This window comes from Panthera tigris, chromosome D3 (genome assembly GCF_018350195.1).
Source record: "Panthera tigris isolate Pti1 chromosome D3, P.tigris_Pti1_mat1.1, whole genome shotgun sequence".
In the NCBI taxonomy this organism is placed as follows: Eukaryota; Metazoa; Chordata; class Mammalia; order Carnivora; family Felidae; genus Panthera; species Panthera tigris.
Window position 1 is genome coordinate 33,010,587 of NC_056671.1, and position 12,051 is coordinate 33,022,637.

The 12,051-nt window shown below is 39.7% G+C and overlaps 1 protein-coding gene across 8 annotated transcripts in view; it reads right to left on the reverse strand.

The window, feature by feature from the left end:
• LOC102966393 (piezo-type mechanosensitive ion channel component 2) overlaps positions 1-12,051 on the reverse strand; it is a 468,901-nt gene that overhangs the window by 49,184 nt on the left and 407,666 nt on the right. For all 8 annotated transcript variants that reach the window (XM_042961476.1, XM_042961473.1, XM_042961474.1 and 5 more), the window contains 2 exons: positions 11,054-11,168; positions 82-141 (listed from right to left, as the gene is read on the reverse strand). In XM_042961476.1, the coding sequence (XP_042817410.1) occupies positions 82-141; positions 11,054-11,168 (175 nt within the window). The remainder of the gene's footprint in view (positions 1-81; positions 142-11,053; positions 11,169-12,051) is intronic.

Genomic DNA, 12,051 nt, shown 5'->3' on the forward strand with positions numbered 1-12,051 from the left:
AGGCAGCCTTCCACGACATACCTTCTGGGAAAGCAACATTTTCAAATTTCCCCCAGCTCATATTTGTCTTTATTTTTTTACCTGGTCCATCAGATTTCTTTTTGATTGGTTCATCCTCTCGGGTTTCCCACTCCACAGGACCTGCGAAGTGTGTTGAACAAACATGAGTTACACCCTTTTAGGGTAAATTAAATGTCAACACTACCCTCCTGGACTAAAAGGAATTTTGTAATTAAATCTGGAATATTCTGCCTAATTTAAGAGTTCTCGGGGGGAAAGCTGTAAGAATTCATAGCTCTCAGATTCTCTTTACTCCACTCCAGAATAAGAATCAGGTGTAACTGAGAATGACTAAATGATAATCCACTGGATAAACCCTGCCAGCTTACCACTGTTGAATGGCCTATGAATTCCGGGTTTTTATAGTTTTAATAGTTGAAAAAAAAACCCAAAAAGAACAATATTTTGGCATGTGAAAATGATAGGAGATTCAGATTTTAGTGAACAGAACCACACCCATATGTTTACATATTGTCTGTGGCTACCTCTACCCTACACCGGCAGAGATGTGTTGCCACGGAGACTTAGGATCTGCGAAACTTAAATCATTTACTTCCTATCTGTCTCATTACAGAAAAAGTGTGCTGACTCCTGAGACATACCATTAAATTTTAATTTTGAGCACCTAGGAGTAATGTTACATATTTTAGTGTGTCACCCCATAAAACGGCATTATAGGGTCTCATTTTATTTCTTAGTCTTTTATTCCAGGCTATGGATGTCAAATCTAGCAAATGGAAATATGCGACACCTAGTTAAATCTGAATTTAAGAAAAACGACATTTTTTTTTTTTAGGGTAGGTCTCATACAATATGTCCACATTATACTTAAGCTAAAAAAATTATTTGTTGTTTATGTAAAAAAGAAAATCCAACTTTCACTGGGCCCCATGTATTTTATCTAATGGTACTAAAACCATTCACAATCTAACTTCAATTAATCTTTTCAAACTTACTTTCTATGCTGTTTTCCACTACTCTGTTTCACATCCTGTCTTTATCAACTAAGCTGACCTGCCCTTTAGTTTTCATACATGGCCTTGCTTTCTTCTGGCAGGATGTCAGGCTCTATTAAAAGAGTTTTTCATGAAGCACTGCATTCCTTAATACTCCCAGCTATAAGTTCTCCTTTTTCCTTCTAGTCCCACACCATTTTATCTGTGCTTAATTTTTTAAGTGAAACTCTGCACTTTCTACACCATAAGGGATTTTCCCCTATACTTGTGGTCCCCATTTGTCAAGATAGAGGGTCTGGAGCCACGATGCCTGCATGAATTCCAGACCCATCTGGATGGCTGTGTGACCAGAGGCCAGTTCCTTCCCTCTCTGGTACCTCATTTCCTCATCTGTGGGACAGGGAGAGTAAAATGCCTTGGACTGTTGTAAGGACAAATGAGTTACTGCATAGAAAGCACTTATGGCAACACCTGGCACTTAGGAAGGTGTGCTTCTTCTGTCTGAAAGTAATCTGGAATAGATGAGCCCCTCTACCAAAGAAGAAGTGGCTAAAAAAATATTTATTAAAGAAATAAATAAACATCTATTTCAGTCCCGGTATCTTCTAATTATTGCTGTTTTCAATCTGAAGGTCAACATCTGCGCATGAAATAGTCGCTATGACACAGAGCAATGAGGTATTTACAAGATGACTAAAAGACACATTTTTAGAGCCAGTCAATGAATTTTGTAAGCACAAATGTCTGAAAAGAGCAAATACAAGTTTGGAAAAATAAATGGGGTAGTGAGGGGAACTTGCAACACTAAATATTAAAACCTCTATAAGCTACTGAACTCAACAGATGACACTGACCCAGAGCTAGACAGTAGGATAGTGGATCAAAGTCCAGAGTCCAGCAACATACCAAAGAATAATTAGGAACTTAATATTGACAAAAGTGGCATTTAAATTCCCTCGGAATTAAATAGTAGTCAGCAGGGCTATAGCATAATTGCCTATCTATGTAAAAGTAAACAAAGTAGATCTCTACTTCATGGAATAAAAATTCAACATGTAGCATAGGAGGACGCTGGGCTCACCGCGCGTCCTGCTGATCACTTAGATTCCACCTACACCTGCCTAAAGAACCCAGAAAACCGCCAGAGGATTAGCAGAACGGAGTCTCCGGAGCCAAGCGCAGACGAGAGGCCCACGGAAGAGGGTAGGAAGGGCAGCGAGGCGGTGCGCGCTCCACGGACTGGCGGGAGGGAGCCGGGGCGGAGGGGCGGCTCGCAGGCCAAGCAGAGCCCCCGAGTCTGGCTGGCAGAAGCAGAGGGGCCGGATGGACTGTGTTCTGACAGCAAGCGCGACTTAGCGTCTGGGAGGTCATAAGTGAACAGCTCTGCTCAGAAAGCGGGAAGGCTGGAGGACAACGGGAGGGAGAGCTGCTGAGCCCCCGGACGACAGAGCTCAGTTTGGTGGGGAACAAAGGCGCTCGCCAGCGCCATCTCCCCCGCCCATCCCCCAGGCAAAATCCCAAAGGGAACCGGTTCCTGCCAGGGAACTTGCTCGCTCCGCGCAAACACCCAACTCTGTGCTTCTGCGGAGCCAAACCTCCGGCAGCAGATCTGACTCCCTTGAGCTGCCACAGGGCCCCTCCTGAAGTGGATCACCTAAGGAGAAGCGAGCTAAGCCTGCCCCTCCTGCCCCCGTGCACCTTGCCTATCCACCCCAGCTAATACGCCAGATCCCCAGCACCACAAGCCTGGCAGTGTGCAAGTAGCCCAGACGGGCCACGCCACCCCAGAGTGAATCCCGCCCCTAGGAGAGGGGAAGAGAAGGCACACACCAGTCTGACTGTGGCCCCAGCGGTGGGCTGGGGGCAGACATCAGGTCGGACTGCGGCCCCGCCCACCAACTCCAGTTATACACCACAGCACAGGGGAAGTGCCCTGCAGGTCCGCACCACTCCAGGGACTATCCAAAATGACCAAACGGAACAATTCCCCTCAGAAGAATCTCCAGGAAATAACAACAGCTAATGAACTGATCAAAAAGGATTTAAATAATATAACAGAAAGTGAATTTAGAATAATAGTCATAAAATTAATCGCTGGGCTTGAAAACAGTATACAGGACAGCAGAGAATCTCTTGCTACAGAGATCAAGGGACTAAGGAACAGTCACGAGGAGCTGAAAAGCACTTTAAACGAAATGCAAAACAAAATGGAAACGACGACAGCTCAGATTGAAGAGGCAGAGGAGAGAATAGGTGAACTAGAAGATAAAGTTATGGAAAAAGAGGAAGCTGAGAGAAAGAGAGATAAAAATATCCAGGAGTATGAGGGGAAAATTAGAGAACTAAGTGATACACTAAAAAGAAATAATATACGCATAATTGGTATCCCAGAGGAGGAAGAGAGAGGGAAAGGTGCTGAAGGTGTACTTGAAGAAATAATAGCTGAGAACTTCCCTGAACTGGGGAAGGAAAAAGGCACTGAAATCCAAGAGGCACAGAGAACTCCCTTCAGACATAACTTGAATTGATCTTCTGCACGACATATCATAGTGAAACTGGCAAAATACAAGGATAAAGAGAAAATTCTGAAAGCAGCTAGGGACAAACGTGCCCTCACATATAAAGGGAGACCTATAAGACTCGTGACCGATCTCTCTTTTGAAACTTGGCAGGCCAGAAAGGCTTGGCACGATATCTTCAGTGTGCTAAACAGAAAAAATATGCAGCCGAGAATCCTTTATCCAGCAAGTCTGTCATTTAGAATAGAAGGAGAGATAAAGGTCTTCCCAAACAAACAAAAACTGAAGGAATTTGTCACCACTAAACCAGCCCTACAAGAGATCCTAAGGGGGATCCTGTGAGACAAAGTACCAGAGACATCGCTACAAGCATAAAACATACAGACATCACAATGACTCTAAACCCGTATCTTTCTATAATAACACTGAATGTAAATGGACTAAATGCGCCAACCAAAAGACATAGGGTATCAGAATGGATAAAAACACAAGACCCATCTATTTGCTGTCTACAAGAGACTCATTTTAGATCTGAGGACACCTTTAGATTGAGAGTAAGGGGATGGAGAACTATTTATCATGCTACTGGAAGCCAAAAGAAAGCTGGAGTAGCCATACTTATATCAGACAAACTAGACTTTAAATGAAAGACTGTAACAAGAGATGAAGAAGGGCATTATATAATAATTACAGGGTCTATCCATCAGGAAGAGCTAACAATTATAAATGTCTATTCGCCAAATACAGGAGCCCCCAGATATATAAAACAATTACTCATAAACATAAGCAACCTTATTGATAAGAATGTGGTAATTGCAGGAGACTTTAACACCCCACTTACAGAAATGGATAGATCATCTAGACACACGGTCAATAAAGAAACAAGGGCCCTGAATGATACATTGGACCAGATGGACTTGACAGATATATTTAGAAGTCTGCATCCCAAAGCAACAGAATATACTTTCTTCTTGAGTGCACATGGAACATTCTCCAAGATAGATCACATACTGGGTCACAAAACAGCCCTTCATAAGTATACAAGAATTGAGATCATACCATGCATACACTTGGACCACCATGCTATGCAGCTTGAAATCAACCACAGGAAAAAGTCTGGACAACCTCCAAAAGCATGGAGGTTAAAGAACACCCTACTAACGAATGAGTGGGTCATCCAGGCAATTAGAGAAAAACATATATGGAAACAAACGAAAATGAAAATACAACAATCCAAACGCTTTGGGACGCAGCGAAGGCAGTCCTGAGAGGAAAATACATTGCAATCCAGGCCTATCTCAAGAAACAAGAAAAATCCCAAATACAAAATCTAACAGCACACCTAAAGGAAATAGAAGCAGAACAGCAAAGGTATCCTAAACCCAGCAGAAGAAGAGAAATCATAAAGATCAGAGCAGAAATAAACAATATAGAATCTAAAAAAACTGTAGAGCAGATCAACGAAACCAAGAGTTGGTTTTTTTAAATAATAAACAAAATTGACAAACCTCTAGCCAGGCTTCTCAAAAAGAAAAGGGAGATGACCCAAATAGATAAAATCATGAATGAAAATGGAATTATTACAACCAATCCCTCAGAGATACAAACAATTATCAGGGAATACTATGAAAAATTATATGCCAACAAATTGGACAACCTGGAAGAAATGGACAAATTCCTAAACACCCACACTGTTCCAAAACTCAATCAGGAGAAAATAGAAAGCTTGAACAGACCCATAACCAGAGAAGAAGTTGAATCGGTTATCAAAAATCTCCCAACAAATAAGAGTCCAGGACCAGATGGCTTCCCAGGGGAGTTCTACCAGACGTTTAAAGCAGAGATAATACCTATCCTTCTCAAGCTATTCCAAGAAATAGAAAGGGAAGGAAAACTTCCAGACTCATTCTATGAAGCCAGTATTACTTTGATTCCTAAACCAGACAGAGACCCAGTAAAAAAAGAGAACTACAGGCCAATATCCCTGATGAATATGGATGCAAAAATTCTCAATGAGATACTAGCAAATCGAATTCAACAGCATATAAAAAGAATTATTCACCATGATCAAGTGGGATTCATTCCTGGGATGCAGGGCTGGTTCAACATTCGCAAATCAATCAACGTGATACATCACATTAATAAAAAAAAAAGAGAAGAACCATATGATCCTGTCAATCGATGCAGAAAAGGCCTTTGACAAAATCCAGCACCCTTTCTTAATAAAAACCCTTGAGAAAGTCAGGATAGAAGGAACATACTTAAAGATCATAAAAGCCATTTATGAAAAGCCTACAGCTAACATCATCCTCAATGGGGAAAAACTGAGAGCTTTTTCCCTGAGATCAGGAACACGACAGGGATGCCCACTCTCATTGCTGTTGTTTAACACAGTGCTGGAAGTTCTAGCATCAGCAATCAGACAACAAAAGGAAATCAAAGGCATCAAAATTGGCAAAGATGAAGTCAAGCTTTCCCTTTTTGCAGATGACATGATATTATACATGGAAAATCCGATAGACTCCACCAAAAGTCTGCTAGAACTGATACATGAATTCAGCAAAGTTGCAGGATACAAAATCAATGTACAGGAATCAGTTGCATCTTATACACTAACAATGAAGCAACAGAAAGACAAATAAAGAAACTGATCCCATTCACAATTGCACCAAGAAGCATAAAATACCTAGGAATAAATCTAACCAAAGATGTAAAAGATCTGTATGCTGAAAAGTATAGAAAGCTTATGAAGGTAATTGAAGAAGATATAAAGAAATGGAAAAACATTCCCTGCTCATGGATTGGAAGAATAAATATTGTCAAAATGTCAATACTACCCAAAGCTATCTACACATTCAATGCAATCCCAATCAAAATTGCACCAGCATTCTTCTCGAAACTAGAACAAGCAATCCTAAAATTCATATGGAACCACAAAAGGCCCTGAATAGCCAAAGTAATATTGAAGAAGAAGACCAAAGCAGGAGGCATCACAATCCCAGACTTTAGCCTCTACTACAAAGCTGTCATCATCAAGACAGCAAGGTATTGGCACAAAAACAGACACATAGACCAATGGAATAGAATAGAAACCCCAGAACTAGACCCACAAACGTATGGCCAACTCATCTTTGACAAAGCAGGAAAGAACATCCAATGGAAAAAAGACAGTCTCTTTAACAAATGGTGCTGAGAGAACTGGACAGCAACATGCAGAAGGTTGAAACTAGACCACTTTCTCACACCATTCACAAAAATAAACTCAAAATGGATAAAGGACCTGAATGTGAGACAGGAAAGCATCCAAACCCTAGAGGAGAAAGCAGGAAAAGACCTCTCTGAACTCAGCCGTAGCAATCTCTTACTCGACACATCCCCAAAGGCAAGGGAATTAAAAGCCAAAGGTGAATTACTGGGACCTTATGAAGATAAAAAGCTTCTGCACAGCAAAGGAAACAACCAACAAAACTAAAAGGCGACCAACGGAATGGGAAAAGATATTTGCAAATGACACATCGGACAAAGGGCTAGTATCCAAAATCTATAAAGAGCTCACCAAACTCCACACCCGAAAAACAAATAACCCATTGAAGAAATGGGCAGAAAACATGAATAGACACTTCTCTAAAGAAGACATCCGGATGGCCAACAGGCACATGAAAAGATGTTCAACGTCACTCCTTATCAGGGAAATACAAATCAAAACCACACTCAGATATCACCTCACGCCAGTCAGAGTGGCCAAAATGAACAAATCAGGAGACTATAGATGCTGGAGAGGATGTGGAGAAACGGGAACCCTCTTGCACTGTTGGTGGGAATGCAAATTGGTGCAGCCGCTCTGGAAAGCAGTGTGGAGGTTCCTCAGAAAATTAAAAATAGACCTACCCTACGACCCAGCAGTAGCACTGCTAGGAATTTACCCAAGGGATACAGGAGTACTGATGCATCAGGGCACTTGTACCCCAATGTTTATAGCAGCACTCTCAGCAATAGCCAAATTATGGAAAGAGCCTAAATGTCCATCAACTGATGAATGGATAAAGAAATTGTGGTTTATATACACAATGGAATACTACGTGGCAATGAGAAAGAATGAAATATGGCCTTTTGTAGCAACGTGGATGGAACTGGAGAGTGTGATGCTAAGTGAAATAAGCCATACAGAGAAAGACAGATACCATATGGTTTCACTCTTATGTGGATCCTGAGAAACTTAACAGAAACCCATGGGGGAGGGGAAGGAAAAAAATAAAAAGAGGTTAGAGTGGGAGAGAGCCAAAGCATAAGAGACTGTTAAAAACTGAGAACTGAGGGTTGATGGGGGGTGGGAGGGAGGGGAGGGTGGGTGACGGGTATGGAGGAGGGCACCTTTTGGGATGAGCACTGGGTGTTGTATGGAAACCAATTTGACAATAAATTTCATATATTAATAAAAAAATACTATGCAAGTGGAAAAAAAAATTCAACATGTAAATAGACTTGGGAGGAAATAAGGGAGACCATTTGTATTATATGTGGGGGAAAGACTTTCTTAAGCAACATGGAAACCTGGAAACTGCAAAAAGACATGGAGACATCGTTGACATCACAAAAAAATAAAACTTGTTTAGATAATAGATACCATAAACTAAATCAAAAGATAAAAACTGGATGGGGAAACAAACTTGTAACACATGAAAAAAGGATACTATCCCTAACATATAAATAGTCCCTAAATTAATAAAGGCAAACAACCCAGTAGAATGATACTACAGAAAATGATAAAAATGTTTAAATCTTAGATTGGGAAGCAAAATGCCATGAAAAATAGGAAATAAAAAATGTTCAGTCTTATTAGTTAGGAAAGCTCAAATGAAAACAAAAGTCATTTGTCATCCCTAAGAAAGACCAACAGTAAAAAAAAAAAAAGTAATAACATCCTATAGGGTAAGGGTACAGGGAAATGGACACTCCTATCCCTTACATGTAGGAGTATAAATTTCTAAAACCTTTTGGGAAACTAGATTAAAGTAAAAAAAACAAGTCACACCCCCTAACTCAGAAATCCCACTTTTGATGACTTTTCTGTGGAAAGTTTGTATTCTTTGTGGCTTTACACTACACACACACACACACACACACATTCACACCCACATGTATGTATGACTGTATGAATTTCTGTGCAAGAATATCTATGATAGCATTATTCATTGTGGCAAAAATTTGAAAGCAAACTTAATGTCCATTAGTGATGGAATAGTTGAATAAATTATGCATATCCATATTGTAGAGTATTTTGCAGCCATTAAAAAAAGGAGGATATAGTTTTATAAATACTTAATATGAGAAATGTTTATGATACATTGCTAATGATTACCCCAGAGTGATTTGTATAGCACGGATTCATTTTTGAAAGTAAACAAAGGAAATGGTGCCTGCATATTTACATACACACATAAGTAAGGGCTGGAAATGAACACTACATATTGTGAGGCTTTGGCACCTGTGGGGGTGGGTTTCCAAGGGAGATTCTGCACCTAGCTCTTGACTGCTTACTTGTTACATTGGCTGTGTCTTCATGTTGTCTTTCAAACCAATAAAGTAAAATCAAATTAAAGCTACCAGGAGGCAGCAGGGGGCAGAATGGTCAAAAAGGAGACAGATTGTGCAGTTAGAGTTCCATTAGTAATTATGCTTTTCTTTGATTTTTGAATACATTTTTAATTTCACACAAAAAATCGATGTATATGTTCTTTGTAATGAATCAAAATATAACAGATAATCATACCACTTAATCTCAGTCTCCCCACTCCTCCCCCAGAAGTAACCACCGTTAGTAACTGATAAGTATGCTTCCTGATCTTTCTCTTGCATTTATACACCGTTATATGCATGCATTAAAAATGCAAAATACTGTCTTGAGGAACGCTGGTTTCCGTTGTTTCATAAATGGTTTCATAATGTGCTGCCATTTGTAACACAGTACTTTTCATTTAACAGTATGTCAAGTTCAAAGTACAGCTGACCCTGGAACAACACAGGTTTGAACTGTGCAGGTCCATTTATACGTGGAGGTTTTTTTTTTTAAATAAATACAGTAAAGTTCTGCAAATATATTTTGTCTTCCTTATGATTTCCTGGTAACATTTTCCTTTCTCTAGCTTACTTTATTGTTAGAATACAGTATATAACATATATAACATACAAAATGTGTGTTAATCGACTGTTTATGCTAGCAGTAAGCCTTCTGGTCAACAGTAGACTATTAGTTAAGTTTTGGGGAAGTTAAAAGTTATACAAGATTTTTGACTGTGTGAGGGTCAGTGCCCCAACCCCCACATTGTTCTAGGATCAGCTATAATCCATCTCACTTTTTTAACTACTGAATAGAATTTTATAATATATAGTAACATAATTTACTTGACTCTTCTTTATGTAGACATTGAGAATGCTTCCAAGTTTTTGTTATTAACAAAACAAATGATGTTTGATAGGTATTCTTAGACATGGGTCCTTGTGCACATGTGCAGATGTTGCTTCAAGTTGAACCACATGTCTAGAAGAGGGATAGATCTGTAGTGGGAGATGGACATTTAACATTTTTACAGATATCAACACATTGCTGTTCAAAGGGGACGCACTACTCTACGACACCGCTCGTCGTGTTATATGGGTTGTAACTCATACAAACACTTCTCTTCCCACTAACCCCAAATGGTGATGTTAACAAATTAGCGAATGTTTGGGTTTTTCCCAATCCAATAGGTAAAGCAACAACAACAACAACAACAAAACAACAGTATGTCAAAATATGGGTTGTGGTTCTCCTATTAGTAGTGAAGCTGAGCTCCTCTATTTCCATTTCCTGATCTGTGAATTGTTTTTCACATCTATTCATCTATTGGGTTGAACTTTTCTTTTACTGCTTCTTAGAAGTCCTTAATATATCCAGAATACTATTTTTTAGTCTGACATATATAATGCAAATATTTTTTCTGAGTGCCCCACTTGAACTTTCACTCCACTTTTGGTGCTTAGCTGTAGCTTGGAGTTTTTCCCCTCTTTAGAAATGTGTTCCTATCGTATGTTTTCAAATGTAATGTGGAATATGGCATTGGTAGTTACGTTCCATTTTTGGTTCCTGATACTGTGTTTTTCCTTTTCTTCTTAATCAAACTTCCAAAGGTTTACCCATTTTACTAGTTTTTTCTAAGAACAGCTTTTCACTTAATGATAGATCTTGTCTTGTATTTCTTTTCTATAATTTAACATCTGCTTAAAACATTAATTCTTCCTTCTACTTTGAGTTTAATTTGTTCCTCTCTATTTTATAAAATGTACCTTAACTTAAATTTACATTTTTATTTATTCCAAGGGTCAGACACAAGTAACGAAGGACAAGTAGAACTCTGTGCATTCCTCAGAATGTAAGAATGTCATTCCTCCAAAGCTTCTGTCCTTTGTGGTTCCCTTTGGGATACCAGGGCCACAGGGACAGAGAGTGCTGGCTGGGCCCTGCGCTCACTCAACACTCACCATCCCCAGATCCTTTTCTCCTTCTTTTCTGTTCTTCTCTTGCAGACCTTTTTTTCTCTTTGCGCCTCTGTCGGAGTGCTGTTTTAGGGTCCGTGATCCAGGCTTGATAAACAAACTGAAGGGAGAAAATTAAATTATTTTCTGCCTTTTTAATATTTAAATGAAAAGAAAAGGGACCAACACCAAGCTTCCTGACTTTTGGAAATATATACATATTTTTCTGCCAGCACAAACTAAATCTTCTGCTCCCACATCCCTCAGTATTCTCAGTTGACCTGTGCTATTTCCATGATCATGAAATAAAATATGAAAACAGATGTTGTAGGAGTGTATTTCATTTGGTATCACAGTCAGGAGATACTTTGGGTGACCATCATTCCCCCCAAGTCCCCATGTACCACCACCACTTGTGACAGTGACTGACTCTTTTGTATTACACACAATAGGAATAAGCTGGACCTCTTGCTAAGTGTCACTGGAGTGGTTTTCTCCCCTCACTAATAAACTTTGAGTCAAAAACAAAACATCGTTTACTCATTTACTTTGGGAAAAGAGTTTAGTATATCTGATGCTCTCCCTTGTGAAAAACAGCTATGACCAGCAACTTGAGAAAGGGTTCTGTAGACTGATTAGTATTTGGAAAGGAAAAATGAGTGCGCTATTAAGGTTACAGAGTTATTCCAGAATGTTCTGGAAGGAAAACTGTGGTGACCTTGGTTGCCTTTTGTCATTTTCATTCAAGAGCTGAAAACGGTTACGTTAATATGATAAAACCGATAACCACCGCAGAGCAATGTTGAACAGTCCACCCACCAATAGTCTCCCAAATCATGCAGAAGGAACAAAAAGAAAACCCTGGTAAACAAAGTCAGCCATCTGTAAACACGAAGCCAAGCAGGCATGCTCCTCATGCACCCACAAAGCCACCTGGGTCTCAGGGAAGCTGGGTTTTCTATTATGATGTTCAAGTTGGAGGGCTGTTTTGTGGGGGCACTTTG